Here is a 17,500-nt window from a genome sequence, read left to right as displayed (position 1 = left end):
GGACGGACCAGGCTCAAACTGAAGGTGTGTGTGTGCTCAGTTCTTGCCCTGTGTGTGTGATGTGACAGTATTGTGTGTGTTGTGATGTGACAGTTTTGTGATGTGACAGTGTTGTGTATTGATGTGATAGTGTTGGGAGTGATGTGACAGTGTTGTGTGTGTGTGTGATGTGACAGTGTTGTGTTTTTATGTGACAGTGTTGTGTGTGTGTGATGTGACAGTGTTGTGTGTGTGTGATGTGACAGTGTTGTGTGTGTGTGATGTGACAGTGTTGTGTGTGATGTGACAGTGTTGTGTGTGATGTGACAGTGTTGTGTGTGATGTGACAGTGTTGTGTGTGATGTGACAGTGTTGTGTGTGATGGGACAGTGTTGTGTGTGATGGGACAGTGTTGTGTGTGTGTGATGTGACCGTGTTCTGTGTGATGTAACAGTGTTGTGTGTGATGGGACGGTGTTGTGATGTGACGGTGTTCTGTGTGATGTGACAGTGTTGTGTGTGTGTGATGGGACGGTGTTGTGTGTGTGATGGGACGGTGTTGTGTGTGATGGGACGGTGTTGTGTGTGATGGGACGGTGTTGTGTGTGATGGGACGGTGTTGTGTGTGATGGGACGGTGTTGTGTGTGATGGGACGGTGATGTTTGTGATGTGACGGTGACGTGTTCTGAGTGATGTAACAGTGCTCTGTGTGATGTAACAGTGCTCTGTGTGATGTAACAGTGCTCTGTGTGATGTAACAGTGCTCTGTGTGATGTAACAGTGTTCTGTGTGATGTAACAGTGTTCTGTGTGATGTAACAGTGTTGTGATGGAACAGTGATATGTGTGATGGGACTGTGATGTGACAGTGTTCTGTGTGATGTAACAGTGTTCTGTGTGATGTAACAGTGTTGTGATGTAACAGTGCTCTGTGTGATGTAACAGTGTTGTGATGTAACAGTGCTCTGTGTGATGTAACAGTGTTGTGATGTAACAGTGCTCTGTGTTCAGGTTGAGAATACTATCCGGTGGAGAGCCAAGAAAGACGAGGAGGGGAACGAGAGCAGAGAGAGTAACGCCCGCATCGTCAAGTGGTCTGACGGCAGGTCAGTGCGCGCACACACACACACACACACACACACACAAGACCCTCAGAGGGCTAGATGAAGAGGAGTAACGCTGGGACAGCTGATGAAGAGGAGTAACGCTGGGACAGCTGATGAAGAGGAGTAACGCTGGGACTCCTGATGAAGAGGAGTAACGCTGGACAGCTGATGAAGAGGAGTAACGCTGGACAGCTGATGAAGAGGAGTAACGCTGGGACTCCTGATGAAGAGGAGTAACGCTGGACAGCTGATGAAGAGGAGTAACGCTGGGACTCCTGATGAAGAGGAGTAACGCTGGACAGCTGATGAAGAGGAGTAACGATGGACAGCTGATGAAGAGGAGTAACGCTGGGACTCCTGATGAAGAGGAGTAACGCTGGACAGCTGATGAAGAGGAGTAACGCTGGGACAGCTGATGAAGAGGAGTAACGCTGGACAGCTGATGAAGAGGAGTAACGCTGGGACAGCTGATGAAGAGGAGTAACGCTGGGACAGCTGATGAAGAGGAGTAACGCTGGGACAGCTGATGAAGAGGAGTAACGCTGGACAGCTGATGAAGAGGACTAACGCTGGGACTCCTGATGAAGAGGAGTAACGCTGGACAGCTGATGAAGAGGAGTAACGCTGGGACAGCTGATGAAGAGGAGTAACGCTGGACTCCTGATGAAGAGGAGTAACGCTGGACAGCTGATGAAGAGGAGTAACGCTGGGACTCCTGATGAAGAGGAGTAACGCTGGGACTCCTGATGAAGAGGAGTAACGCTGGACAGCTGATGAAGAGGAGTAACGCTGGACTCCTGATGAAGAGGAGTAACGCTGGACAGCTGATGAAGAGGAGTAACGCTGGACTCCTGATGAAGAGGAGTAACGCTGGACAGCTGATGAAGAGGAGTAACGCTGGGACAGCTGATGAAGAGGAGTAACGCTGGGACAGCTGATGAAGAGGAGTAACGCTGGGACAGCTGATGAAGAGGAGTAACGCTGGACTCCTGATGAAGAGGAGTAACGCTGGACAGCTGATGAAGAGGAGTAACGCTGGACAGCTGATGAAGAGGAGTAACGCTGGACTCCTGATGAAGAGGAGTAACGCTGGACAGCTGATGAAGAGGAATAACGCTGGGACAGCTGATGAAGAGGAGTAACGCTGGACTCCTGATGAAGAGGAGTAACGCTGGACAGCTGATGAAGAGGAGTAACGCTGGACAGCTGATGAAGAGGAGTAACGCTGGACTCCTGATGAAGAGGAGTAACGCTGGACTCCTGATGAAGAGGAGTAACGCTGGACAGCTGAAGAGGAGTAACGCTGGACTCCTGATGAAGAGGAGTAACGCTGGGACAGCTGATGAAGAGGAGTAACGCTGGACAGCTGATGAAGAGGAGTAACGCTGGACTCCTGATGAAGAGGAGTAACGCTGGACAGCTGATGAAGAGGAATAACGCTGGGACAGCTGATGAAGAGGAGTAACGCTGGACTCCTGATGAAGAGGAGTAACGCTGGACAGCTGATGAAGAGGAGTAACGCTGGACAGCTGATGAAGAGGAGTAACGCTGGACTCCTGATGAAGAGGAGTAACGCTGGACTCCTGATGAAGAGGAGTAACGCTGGACAGCTGAAGAGGAGTAACGCTGGACTCCTGATGAAGAGGAGTAACGCTGGGACAGCTGATGAAGAGGAGTAACGCTGGACTCCTGATGAAGAGGAGTAACGCCGGACTCCTGATGAAGAGGAGTAACGCTGGGACAGCTGATGAAGAGGAATAACGCTGGGACAGCTGATGAAGAGGAGTAACGCTGGACTCCTGATGAAGAGGAGTAACGCTGGACAGCTGATGAAGAGGAGTAACGCTGGGACTCCTGATGAAGAGGAGTAACGCTGGACAGCTGATGAAGAGGAGTAACGCTGGACTCCTGATGAAGAGGAGTAACGCTGGACTCCTGATGATTGTGTTTGAATAATTAATACATTGATTTAACAATGGGGAAATGTGTGTTTACATGTGTATGTATCTGTGGATGTGTTCTGTCTCCACAGCATGTCTCTCCACCTGGGTAACGAAGGTGTTTGATGTGTTCTGTCTCCACAGCATGTCTCTCCACCTGGGTAACGAAGGTGTTTGATGTGTTCTGTCTCCACAGCATGTCTCTCCACCTGGGTAACGAAGTGTTTGATGTGTTCTGTCTCCACAGCATGTCTCTCCACCTGGGTAACGAAGTGTTTGATGTGTATAAAGCTCCTCTCCAAGGAGACCACAACCACCTGTTCATCAGACAAGGAACTGGTCTACAGGGACAGGCTGTGTTCAAGACCAAACTCACCTTCAGGTAACACTGTCTATACACACACACACACACACACACACACACACTGTATGTAGGCATACACACACCTTGCTCTTTGTCTGAACCCCAACCCAAAGCTCTGAAAGACATCATGCACCGAATACAGGAACACGTTCTGTCCAGATGGAATAGTGAACAACAACACAGTATCTAAGCTGAGCTCCCTCCAGATGGAATAGTGAACAACAACACAGTATCTAAGCTGAGCTCCCTCCAGATGGAATAGTGAACAACAACACAGCATCTAAGCTGAGCTCCGTCCAGATGGAATAATGGACAACACAGTACCTAAGCTGAGCTCCGTCCAGATGGAATAGTGAACAACAACACAGTATCTAAGCTGAGCTCCGTCCAGATGGAATAGTGGACAACAACACAGTATCTAAGCTGAGCTCCGTCCAGATAGAATAGTGAACAACAACACAGTATCTAAGCTGAGCTGAGCTCCGTCCAGATGGAATAGTGAACAACAACACAGTATCTAAGCTGAGCTCCGTCCAGATGGAATAGTGAACAACAACACAGTATCTAAGCTGAGCTCCGTCCAGATGGAATAGTGAACAACAACACAGTATCTAAGCTGAGCTGAGCTCCCTCCAGATGGAATAGTGAACAACAACACAGTATCTAAGCTGAGCTCCGTCCAGATGGAATAGTGAACAACAACACAGTATCTAAGCTGAGCTCCGTCCAGATGGAATAGTGAACAACAACACAGTATCTAAGCTGAGCTCCCTCCAGATGGAATAGTGAACAACAACACAGTATCTAAGCTGAGCTCCGTCCAGATGGAATAGTGAACAACAACACAGTATCTAAGCTGAGCTCCGTCCAGATGGAACAGTGAACAACAACACAGTATCTAAGCTGAGCTCCGTCCAGATGGAATAGTGAACAACACCACAGTATCTAAGCTGAACTCCCTCCAGATGGAAGAGTGAACAACAACACAGTATCTAACCTGAACTCCGTCCAGATGGAATAGTGAGGGGACTTGTTTTGGTACAGTATTACAATAGAAGGGGACTTGTTTTGGTACAGTATTACAATAGAAGGGGACTTGTTTTGGTACAGTATTACAATAGAAGGGGACTTGTTTTGGTACAGTATTACAATAGAAGGGGACTTGTTTTGGTACAGTATTAGAAGGGGACTTGTTTTGGTAAAGTATTACAATATAAGGGGACTTGTTTTGGTACAGTATTGGAATGGAACGGGACTTGTTTTGGTACAGTTACAATAGAAGGGGACTTGTTTTGGTACAGTATTACAATAGAAGGGGACTTGTTTTGGTACAGTATTAGAATGGGACTTGTTTTGGTACAGTATTGGAATGGAACGGGACTTGTTTTGGTACAGTATTACAATAGAAGGGGACTTGTTTTGGTACAGTATTAGAAGGGTACTTGTTTTGGTACAGTATTACAATAGAAGGGGACTTGTTTTGGTACAGTATTGGAATGGAACGGGACTTGTTTTGGTACAGTATTACAATAGAAGGGGACTTGTTTTGGTACAGTATTGGAACGGGACTTGTTTTGGTACAGTATTACAATAGAAGGGGACTTGTTTTGGTACAGTATTACAATAGAAGGGGACTTGTTTTGGTACAGTATTACAATAGAAGGGGACTTGTTTTGGTACAGTATTAGAAGGGGACTTGTTTTGGTACAGTATTACAATAGAAGGGGACTTGTTTTGGTACAGTATTAGAAGGGGACTTGTTTTGGTACAGTATTACAATAGAAGGGGACTTGTTTTGGTACAGTATTACAATAGAAGGGGACTTGTTTTGGTACAGTATTACAATAGAAGGGGACTTGTTTTGGTACAGTATTACAATAGAAGGGGACTTGTTTTGGTACAGTATTAGAAGGGGACTTGTTTTGGTACAGTATTACAATAGAATGGGACTTGTTTTGGTACAGTATTAGAAGGGGACTTGTTTTGGTACAGTATTACAATAGAACAGGACTTGTTTTGGTACAGTATTACAGTAGAAGGGGACTTGTTTTGGTACAGTATTAGAAGGGGACTTGTTTTGGTACAGTATTACAATAGAACAGGACTTGTTTTGGTACAGTATTACAATAGAAGGGGACTTGTTTTGGTACAGTATTAGAAGGGGACTTGTTTTGGTACAGTATTACAATAGAATGGGACTTGTTTTGGTACAGTATTACAATAGAAGGGGACTTGTTTTGGTACAGTATTACAATAGAACAGGACTTGTTTTGGTACAGTATTAGAAGGGGACTTGTTTTGGTACAGTATTACAATAGAAGGGGACTTGTTTTGGTACAGTATTAGAAGGGGACTTGTTTTGGTACAGTATTACAATAGAAGGGGACTTGTTTTGGTACAGTATTACAATAGAAGGGGACTTGTTTTGGTACAGTATTACAATAGAAGGGGACTTGTTTTGGTACAGTATTACAATAGAAGGGGACTTGTTTTGGTACAGTATTACAATAGAAGGGGACTTGTTTTGGTACAGTATTACAATAGAAGGGGACTTGTTTTGGTACAGTATTACAATAGAAGGGGACTTGTTTTGGTACAGTATTAGAAGGGGACTTGTTTTGGTACAGTATTAGAAGGGGACTTGTTTTGGTACAGTAGTAGAAGGGGACTTGTTTTGGTACAGTATTAGAAGGGGACTTGTTTTGGTACAGTATTAGAAGGGGACTTGTTTTGGTACAGTATTATGAGACGCTGTTCCTCTTTCAGTTTAAAGGAACAAACATGAATGTCTGATTTGAGATATAAAGCTGTTTATTGTGTGTTTTCTCTCCAGACCCCACTCCACAGACAGTGCCACCCACAGGAAGATGACCCTCTCTCTGGCTGACCGCTGCTCGAAGACCCAGAAGATCAGAATACTGCCCATGGCTGGACGAGACCCCGAGTCTCAACGCAACGAGATGATCAAGGTAACACACGCTGGACGGTGTCATTTCATATAGGATGTCATGTAATAAAGGTTATGAGATGTGTGGTGTAATGTTAGCAGAACAACACTCAACAGAAATATTAACGCAAAAAAATGCAACGATTTTAAAAGATTTGACTGAGTTTACATTTCATATAAGTAAATCAGTCAATTGAAATAAATGCATTAGGCTCTAATCTATGGATTTGACATGACTGGGAATACAGATATGCATCTGTTGGTCACAGATACCTTAGATAAAGATAACCAGTCTGTATCTGGTGTGACCTCCATTTGCCTCATGCAGCGCGACACATCTCCTTCACATAGAGTTGATCAGGCTGTTGATTGTGGCCTGTGGAATGTTGTCCCACTCCTCTTCAATGGCTGTGTGTTGCTGGATATTGGCTGGGAACTGGAACACGCTGTCGTATATGTTGATCCAGAGCATCCCAAACATGCTCAATGGGTTACATATCTGGTGAGTATACAGGCCATGGAAGAACTGGGACATTTTCAGCTTCCAGGAATTGTGTACAGATCCTTGCGACATGGGGCCGTGCATTATCATGCTGAAACATGAGGTGATGAACGGCAATGAACCTCAGGATCTCGTCACAGTATCTCTGTGCATTCAAATTTCCATTGATTTAAAATGCAATTGTGTTCGTTGTTCATAGTTTATGCTTGCCCCATACCATCACAGTGTGTGTCTTCTGTTCACAACGTTGACATCAGCAAACTGCTGGCCCACACAACACCATACACGCTGTCTGCCATCTGCCTGGTACAGCTGAAACTCCTGTTTGCCATCTGCCTGGTACAGTTGAAACTCCTGTTTGCCATCTGCCTGGTACAGTTGAAACTTCTCCTGTGTGCCATCTGCCTGGTACAGCTGAAACTCCTGTGTGCCATCTGCCTGGTACAGCTGAAACTCCTGTGTGCCATCTGCCTGGTACAGTTGAAACTCCTGCGTGCCATCTGCCTGGTACAGCTGAAACTCCTGTGTGCCATCTGCCTGGTACAGTTGAAACTCCTGTGTGCCAGTGGCCGTCGAAGGGGAGCATTCGTCCACTGAAGTCGGTTACAACTGAACTGCAGTCAAGTCAAGACCCCGGTGAGGATGACGAACACTCAGATGAGCTTCCCCGAGACTGTTTCTGACCGTTTGTACAGAACTGTTGTGCAAACCCACAGTTTCAACAGTTTGTCTGGGTGGCAGGTTTCAGACGATCCCGCAGGTGAAGAAGTCGGATGTGAAGGTCCTGGGGCTGGTGCGGTTGTAAGGCCGGTTGGACGTACTGCCAAATTCTCTAAGACGATGTTACGGAGGTGCTTTATGGTAGAGAAATTAACATCAAATTCTCAGGACATTCCTGCAGTCAGCATGCCAATTGCCCGATCCCTCAAAACTTGAGACATCTGTGTCATTGTATTATGTGACAAAACTGCACATTTTAGAGTGGCCTTTTATTGTCCCCCAGCAGAAGGTGCACCTGTGTAATTATCATGCTGTTTAATCAGCTTCTTGATATTCCACACCTGTCAAGTGGATGGATTATCTTGGCAAAAGATAAATTCTCACTAACAGGGATGTAAATACATTTGTGGACAACATTTGAGAGAAATAAGCTTTTTGTGAATATGTGAACATTTCTTGAATCATTTAAATCATCAGCTCATTAGAAACATGGGACCAACACTTTACATGTTGAGGTTTATATTTTTGTTCAGTTTAATAACTACAGTCTGGAGACGAGACAGACTTTCTGTTGTTTCTAGAAGCACCGACTGGGCTTCTGTTGCTGATTACAGTCTACTATATTTTCTCAGAACATTTCAAATAGACAGGACGACACCTTATCTCATTTGAGGGGTTAAAATGTTGACCCCCCCCCCTACAGAAAGAGGAGGAGCGCCTGCGTGCGTCTATCCGTCGTGAGGGACAACAGCGGCGGATGAGAGAGAAGCAGCACCAACGAGGGCTGAGCGCCGGTTACCTGGAGCCCGATCGCTATGACGACGATGAGGAGGGGGACGAGTCGGTCAGCCTGGCCGCCATCAAGAGCAAATACAAGGGAGGAGGAGGAGGAGGGCTGAGGGGTGAGGACACACACACCATATCTAAACAGAGACACATCCAGATCAAGTACAAGGGAGGAGGGCTGAGGGGTGAGGACACACACACCATATCTAAACAGAGACATGTCCAGATCAAATACAAGGGAGGAGGAGGAGGGCTGAGGGGTGAGGACACACACCATATCTAAACAGAGACATGTCCAGATCAAATACAAGGGAGGAGGAGGAGGAGGGCTGAGGGGTGAGGACACACACACCATATCTAAACAGAGACATCCAGATCAAATACAACGGAGGAGGAGGGCTGAGGGGTGAGGACACACACCATATCTAAACAGAGACACGTTCAGATCAAATACAAGGGAGGAGGGCTGAGGGGTGAGGACACACACCATATCTAAACAGAGACATGTCCAGATCAAATACAAGGGAGGAGGAGGGGGGCTGAGGGGTGAGGACACACACCATATCTAAACAGAGACACGTTCAGATCAAATACAAGGGAGGAGGAGGAGGGCTGAGGGGTGAGGACACACACCATATCTAAACAGAGACCCGTTCAGATCAAATACAAGGGAGGAGGAGGGGGGCTGAGGGGTGAGGACACACACCATATCTAAACAGAGACATGTCCAGATCAAATACAAGGGAGGAGGGCTGAGGGGTGAGGACACACACACCATATCTAAACAGAGACATCCAGATCAAATACAAGGGAGGAGGAGGAGGAGGGCTGAGGGGTGAGGACACACACCATATCTAAACAGAGACATCCAGATCAAATACAAGGGAGGGGGAGGGGGGCTGAGGGGTGAGGACACACACACACCATATCTAAACAGAGACATGTCCAGATCAAATACAAGGGAGGGGGAGGGGGGCTGAGGGGTGAGGACACACACACCATATCTAAACAGAGACATGTCCAGATCAAATACAAGGGAGGAGGAGGAGGGCTGAGGAGTGAGGACACACACCATATCTAAACAGAGACATGTCCAGATCAAATACAAGGGAGGAGGGCTGAGGGGTGAGGACACACACCATATCTAAACAGAGACATGTCCAGATCAAATACAAGGGAGGAGGAGGAGGGCTGAGGGGTGAGGACACACACACACCATATCTAAACAGAGACATCCAGATCAAATACAAGGGAGGGGGAGGGGGGCTGAGGGGTGAGGACACACACCATATCTAAACAGTGACATGTCCAGATCAAATACAAGGGAGGAGGAGGAGGGCTGAGGGGTGAGGACACACACCATATCTAAACAGAGACATGTCCAGATCAAATACAAGGGAGGAGGGCTGAGGGGTGAGGACACACACCATATCTAAACAGAGACACGTCCAGATCAAATACAAGGGAGGAGGGCTGAGGGGTGAGGACACACACCATATCTAAACAGAGACACGTCCAGATCAAATACAAGGGAGGGGGAGGAGGGCTGAGGGGTGAGGACACACACCATATCTAAACAGAGACATGTCCAGATCAAATACAAGGGAGGAGGAGGAGGGCTGAGGGGTGAGGACACACACACCATATCTAAACAGAGACACGTCCAGATCAAATACAAGGGAGGAGGAGGGGGGCTGAGGGGTGAGGACACACACCATATCTAAACAGAGACACGTCCAGATCAAATACAAGGGAGGAGGAGGGCTGAGGGGTGAGGACACACACCATATCTAAACAGAGACATCCAGATCAAATACAAGGGAGGAGGAGGAGGGCTGAGGGGTGAGGACACACCATATCTAAACAGAGACACGTCCAGATCAAATACAAGGGAGGAGGAGGGGGGCTGAGGGGTGAGGACACACACCATATCTAAACAGAGACATCCAGATCAAATACAAGGGAGGAGGAGGAGGAGGGCTGAGGGGTGAGGACACACACACCATATCTAAACAGAGACATCCAGATCATATACAAGGGAGGAGGAGGAGGGCTGAGGGGTGAGGACACACACACCATATCTAAACAGAGACACGTCCAGATCAAATACAAGGGAGGAGGAGGGGGGCTGAGGGGTGAGGACACACACCATATCTAAACAGAGACATGTCCAGATCAAATACAAGGGAGGAGGAGGGCTGAGGGGTGAGGACACACACCATATCTAAACAGAGACACGTCCAGATCAAATACAAGGGAGGAGGGCTGAGGGGTGAGGACACACACCATATCTAAACAGAGACACGTCCAGATCAAATACAAGGGAGGAGGAGGAGGGCTGAGGGGTGAGGACACACACCATATCTAAACAGAGACACGTCCAGATCAAATACAAGGGAGGAGGAGGAGGAGGGCTGAGGGGTGAGGACACACACCATATCTAAACAGAGACACGTCCAGATCAAATACAAGGGAGGAGGAGGAGGGCTGAGGGGTGAGGACACACACCATATCTAAACAGAGACACGTCCAGATCAAATACAAGGGAGGAGGAGGAGGGCTGAGGGGTGAGGACACACACACCATATCTAAACAGAGACACGTCCAGATCAAATACAAGGGAGGAGGAGGAGGGCTGAGGGGTGAGGACACACACCATATCTAAACAGAGACATGTCCAGATCAAATACAAGGGAGGAGGAGGGGGGCTGAGGGGTGAGGACACACACCATATCTAAACAGAGACACGTCCAGATCAAATACAAGGGAGGAGGGCTGAGGGGTGAGGACACACACCATATCTAAACAGAGACACGTCCAGATCAAATACAAGGGAGGAGGAGGAGGGCTGAGGGGTGAGGACACACACCATATCTAAACAGAGACACGTCCAGATCAAATACAAGGGAGGAGGAGGAGGGCTGAGGGGTGAGGAGACACACACCATATCTAAACAGAGACACGTCCAGATCAAATACAAGGGAGGAGGGCTGAGGGGTGAGGACACACACCATATCTAAACAGAGACACGTCCAGATCAAATACAAGGGAGGAGGAGGAGGGCTGAGGGGTGAGGACACACACCATATCTAAACAGAGACACGTCCAGATCAAATACAAGGGAGGAGGAGGAGGGCTGAGGGGTGAGGACACACACACCATATCTAAACAGAGACACGTCCAGATCAAATACAAGGGAGGAGGAGGAGGGCTGAGGGGTGAGGACACACACCATATCTAAACAGAGACATGTCCAGATCAAATACAAGGGAGGAGGAGGGGGGCTGAGGGGTGAGGACACACACCATATCTAAACAGAGACATGTCCAGATCAAATACAAGGGAGGAGGAGGGGGGCTGAGGGGTGAGGACACACACACCATATCTAAACAGAGACACGTCCAGATCAAATACAAGGGAGGAGGAGGAGGAGGGCTGAGGGGTGAGGACACACACCATATCTAAACAGAGACATCCAGATCAAATACAAGGGAGGGGGAGGGGGGCTGAGGGGTGAGGACACACACACCATATCTAAACAGAGACACGTCCAGATCAAATACAAGGGAGGAGGAGGAGGGCTGAGGGGTGAGGACACACACCATATCTAAACAGAGACATGTCCAGATCAAATACAAGGGAGGAGGAGGAGGGCTGAGGGGTGAGGACACACACACCATATCTAAACAGAGACATGTCCAGATCAAATACAAGGGAGGAGGAGGGGGGCTGAGGGGTGAGGACACACACCATATCTAAACAGAGACATGTCCAGATCAAATACAAGGGAGGAGGAGGAGAGTGAAAGTGTTTGTATTTGCTCATTTTAATGCGTTCTCTCCCCTTCCTCTTTTCTGTCCCTTCCCTCCTCCGTCCCTCTCCTCTCCTCCGTCCCTCTCCTCTCCATATAGAGGAGCGTGCTCGGATCTACTCGTCTGACAGTGATGAGGGTTCTGATGATGATAAAGCCCAGAGACTGCTCAAGGCCAAGAAACTAGACTCTGACGAGGTGAGACACACACACAGGTGTTAGTACAGTGAGAGAATGGAGAGATGACAGAGGGTGCAGTCCTATGATCTACCAGCAGGATACATTATGAATCACTACATATAGGAACCTAGTTCAGCTAACAAAGCACTTTGAGGCAGATCTGAAGTGAGTCAAATCACATTTTTCCTGTCTCTCTCCCCCCTCTTTGTTTTCTCCCCCCTCTTTGTTTTCTCCCCCCTCTTTGTTTTCTCCCCCCTCTTTCTTTCTCCCCCCTCTTTCTTTTCTCCCCCCTCTTTCTTTTCTCCCCCTCTTTGTTTTCTCCCCCCTCTTTCTTTCTCCCCCCTCTTTCTTTCTACCCCCTCTTTCTTTCTACCCCTCTTTGTAGGAAGGGGAGAGTTCAGGGAAGAGGAAGGCTGAGGAGGATGAGGAGGAGGAGGTGGAACCCAAGAAGGCAAAGAAATACGTCATCAGCGACGAAGAGGAGGAGGAAGATGATGAATGATGTCATGTTGTTGATCATACCACTGTATTATCAGTGTGTTGTTATATCCAGTGCGTTGCGATGTAGACCTAAACGTTTAATTTGTATATTTTCTAATGATGACTGTGTGTGAGTGAGAGAGAGAGAGAGCTCTGTACAGCTGTAGGAATAAAGACCAGATGAACTAAGTGTTTATCTCAATGACCAAACCTCAGTCTCTTTGTTATGATTATTTTTAGAGTTCAGTTTGACTGTTTTTGTTTTGAGATGTCCATTTTCTAATGGAAGTTAAAGATGGAGAGTTGATGGGGGAGAAGGACTGTCTGGGGGATGATGGACTGTCTGGGGGATGAAGGACTGTCTGGGGGATGATGGACTGTCTGGGGGATGAAGGACTGTCTGGGGGATGATGGACTGTCTGGGGGATGATGGACTGTCTGGGGGATGATGGACTGTCTGGGGGATGAAGGACTGTCTGGGGGATGAAGGACTGTCTGGGGGATGATGGACTGTCTGGGGGATGATGGACTGTCTGGGGGATGATGGACTGTCTGGGGGATGAAGGACTGTCTGGGGGATGATGGACTGTCTGGGGGATGATGGACTGTCTGGAGGATGATGGACTGTCTGGGGGATGGAGGACTGTCTGGGGGATGGAGGACTGTCTGGAGGATGATGGACTGTCTGGGGGATGATGGACTGTCTGGGGGATGATGGACTGTCTGGGGGATGAAGGACTGTCTGGGGGATGATGGACTGTCTGGGGGATGATGGACTGTCTGGGGGATGATGGACTGTCTGGGGGATGAAGGACTGTCTGGGGGATGATGGACTGTCTGGGGGATGATGGACTGTCTGGGGGATGATGGACTGTCTGGGGGATGAAGGACTGTCTGGGGGATGATGGACTGTCTGGGGGATGATGGACTGTCTGGGGGATGGAGGACTGTCTGGGGGATGGAGGACTGTCTGGAGGATGATGGACTGTCTGGAGGATGATGGACTGTCTGGGGGATGGAGGACTGTCTGGGGGATGGAGGACTGTCTGGAGGATGATGGACTGTCTGGGGGATGATGGACTGTCTGGGGGATGATGGACTGTCTGGGGGATGGAGGACTGTCTGGGGGATGATGGACTGTCTGGGGGATGATGGACTGTTTGGGGGATGATGGACTGTCTGGGGGATGATGGACTGTCTGGGGGATGGAGGACTGTCTGGGGGATGATGGACTGTCTGGGGGATGATGGACTGTCTGGGGGATGAAGGACTGTCTGGGGGATGATGGACTGTCTGGGGGATGATGGACTGTCTGGAGGATGATGGACTGTCTGGGGGATGGAGGACTGTCTGGGGGATGGAGGACTGTCTGGAGGATGATGGACTGTCTGGGGGATGATGGACTGTCTGGGGGATGATGGACTGTCTGGGGGATGATGGACTGTCTGGGGGATGAAGGACTGTCTGGGGGATGATGGACTGTCTGGGGGATGATGGACTGTCTGGGGGATGATGGACTGTCTGGGGGATGATGGACTGTCTGGGGGATGAAGGACTGTCTGGGGGATGATGGACTGTCTGGGGGATGATGGACTGTCTGGGGGATGATGGACTGTCTGGGGGATGAAGGACTGTCTGGGGGATGATGGACTGTCTGGGGGATGATGGACTGTCTGGAGGATGATGGACTGTCTGGGGGATGGAGGACTGTCTGGGGGATGGAGGACTGTCTGGAGGATGATGGACTGTCTGGGGGATGATGGACTGTCTGGGGGATGATGGACTGTCTGGGGGATGATGGACTGTCTGGGGGATGGAGGACTGTCTGGGGGATGATGGACTGTCTGGGGGATGATGGACTGTCTGGGGGATGGAGGACTGTCTGGAGGATGATGGACTGTCTGGGGGATGATGGACTGTCTGGGGGATGATGGACTGTCTGGGGGATGATGGACTGTCTGGGGGATGATGGACTGTCTGGGGGATGATGGACTGTCTGGGGGATGATGGACTGTCTGGGGGATGATGGACTGTCTGGGGGATGATGGACTGTCTGGGGGATGATGGACTGTCTGGGGGATGATGGACTGTCTGGGGGATGATGGACTGTCTGGGGGATGATGGACTGTCTGGGGGATGATGGACTGTCTGGGGGATGGAGGACTGTCTGGGGGATGATGGACTGTCTGGGGGATGATGGACTGTCTGGGGGATGATGGACTGTCTGGGGGATGATGGACTGTCTGGGGGATGATGGACTGTCTGGGGGATGATGGACTGTCTGGGGGATGATGGACTGTCTGGGGGATGATGGACTGTCTGGGGGATGATGGACTGTCTGGGGGATGGAGGACTGTCTGGGGGATGATGGACTGTCTGGGGGATGATGGACTGTCAGACCTCTTCACTAACAGTAGATACTGTTCAATCCATCTGGCACAGCAGAGAGAGAAGGAATGGAGGGGTGGAGGATGGGTAAGAGGAGAGAGGAGGATGAGGATGGGTAAGAGGAGAGATGAGGATGGGTAAGAGGAGAGATGAGGATGGGTAAGAGGAGAGCGGAGGATGAGGATGGGAAAGAGGAGAGATGAGGATGGGTAAGAGGAGAGCTGAGGATGGGAAAGAGGAGAGATGAGGATGGGTAAGAGGAGAGATGAGGATGGGTAAGAGGAGAGATGAGGATGGGAAAGAGGAGAGATGAGGATGGGAAAGAGGAGAGATGAGGATGGGTAAGAGGAGAGATGAGGATGGGAAAGAGGAGAGATGAGGATGGGAAAGAGGAGAGATGAGGATGGGAAAGAGGAGAGATGAGGATGGGTAAGAGGAGAGATGAGGATGGGTAAGAGGAGAGATGAGGATGGGTAAGAGGAGAGCTGAGGATGGGTAAGAGGAGAGCTGAGGATGGGTAAGAGGAGAGATGAGGATGGGTAAGAGGAGAGATGAGGATGGGTAAGAGGAGAGATGAGGATGGGTAAGAGGAGAGAGGAGGATGGGTAAGAGGAGAGATGAGGATGGGTAAGAGGAGAGATGAGGATGGGTAAGAGGAGAGATGAGGATGGGTAAGAGGAGAGAGGAGGATGGGTAAGAGGAGAGATGAGGATGGGTAAGAGGAGAGATGAGGATGGGTAAGAGGAGAGATGAGGATGGGTAAGAGGAGAGAGGAGGATGAGGATCGGTAAGAGGAGGGCGGAGGATGGGTAAGAGGATAGCGGAGGATGAGGATGGGAGAGGAGGATGAGGATGGGAGAGAGGAGAGCTGAGGATGGGTAAGAGGAGAGCGGAGGATGGGTAAGAGGAGAGCGGAGGATGGGTAAGAGGAGAGCGGAGGATGGGTAAGAGGAGAGCGGAGGATGAGGATGGGTAAGAGGAGAGCTGAGGATGAGGATGGGTAAGAGGAGAGTGGTGGAGGATGATGGGTAAGAGGAGAGCGGAGTGGAGGATGAGGATGGGTAAGAGAGGAGAGAGGGGGGTTAGTGACCAGTCTTTGTGAACATCTCACACTCCTCACGTCCTCTCTCGTCTCCTCAAAACCAATTGGATCAGAAATGGGTTTTGAGAAGGTGACGAGGAATATAGCGGGAGTAGAATTGAGAGAAAGAGGGGTGAGTAGAGCGAGAGGGAGAGCGAGGGGAAAATAAGAGAGTGATGAGGACAATGGGAGGCTGGTTAGTGATTGTTACACCAGCCACTGACACACAGCCTCATATACACAGGCCCCATTCAACCCTACACTGACACACAGCCTCATATACACAGGGCACATTCAACCCTACACTCTGACACACAGCCTCATATACACAGGCCACATTCAACCCTACACTCTGACACAGGCTCATATACACAGGGCACATTCAACCCTACACTCTGACACAGGCTCATATACACAGGGCACATTCAACCCTACACTGACACAGCCTCATATACACAGGCCACATTCAACCTTACACTCTGACACAGCCTCATATACACAGGCCCCATTCAACCCTACACTCTGACACACAGCCTCATATACACAGGCCACATTCAACCCTACAAGTTGAAGTTTTAACATCACCTGCACAAGTACAGTGAAATGCCTTTTTCTTACCAACTCTGACACCAACAATGTGGTACTGAAAATAACAAGGTAGAAAGAAAAACACCAGAAATCAGAAAACAAGAAGAGGAGAAAGTAAGAAGCTTTATACAAGGACAGATCCAATACCATATTTACAATGTGCAGGGATACTGGAGTGATAGAGGTTGACACACTACATGGCCAAAAGTATGTGGACACCCCTTCAAATTAGTGGATTAGACTATTTCAGACACACCGGTTTGCTGTCAGGTGTATAAGATTGAGCACACAGCCATGCAATCTCCATAGACAAACATTGCCAGTTAAATGGCCTGTACTGAAGAGCTCAGTGACTTTCAACGTGGCACCGTCATAGGATGCCACCTTTCCATCAAGTCAGTTCGTCCAATGTCTTTTCCTGCTAGAGCTGCTCCGATAAACTGGAAGTGCTGTTATTGTGAAGTGGAAACGTCTAGGAGAAACAACGGCTCAGCCGCAAAGTGGTAGGCCACACAAGCTCACAGAACAGGACAGCCGAGTGCTGAAGCGCGAAAAAATCGTCTGTCCTCGTTTGCAACACTCACTACCACGTTCCAAACATCACATCCAAAATGTGAGTGTGTAGAGTC

General features: G+C 48.9%; 1 protein-coding gene across 1 annotated transcript in view; it reads left to right on the top strand.

Annotated features, from left to right (window-relative positions):
- LOC139411750 (RNA polymerase-associated protein LEO1-like) overlaps window positions 1-13,024 on the top strand; it is a 20,268-nt gene extending 7,244 nt beyond the window's left edge. Inside the window, exons 8-14 of the mRNA XM_071158451.1 lie at window positions 1-24; window positions 990-1,084; window positions 3,272-3,406; window positions 6,222-6,357; window positions 8,261-8,459; window positions 12,255-12,352; window positions 12,720-13,024. The exon at window positions 1-24 is cut by the window's left edge and continues 61 nt beyond it. Coding sequence (XP_071014552.1) covers window positions 1-24; window positions 990-1,084; window positions 3,272-3,406; window positions 6,222-6,357; window positions 8,261-8,459; window positions 12,255-12,352; window positions 12,720-12,836 — 804 coding nt within the window. The 3' untranslated portion in view covers window positions 12,837-13,024. The remainder of the gene's footprint in view (window positions 25-989; window positions 1,085-3,271; window positions 3,407-6,221; window positions 6,358-8,260; window positions 8,460-12,254; window positions 12,353-12,719) is intronic.
- The last annotated feature ends 4,476 nt before the right edge of the window (window positions 13,025-17,500 follow it).

This window comes from Oncorhynchus clarkii, chromosome 6 (assembly GCF_045791955.1).
Source record: "Oncorhynchus clarkii lewisi isolate Uvic-CL-2024 chromosome 6, UVic_Ocla_1.0, whole genome shotgun sequence".
Taxonomy (NCBI): Eukaryota; Metazoa; Chordata; class Actinopteri; order Salmoniformes; family Salmonidae; genus Oncorhynchus; species Oncorhynchus clarkii.
This window is presented reverse-complemented; position numbering and strand designations above follow the sequence as displayed.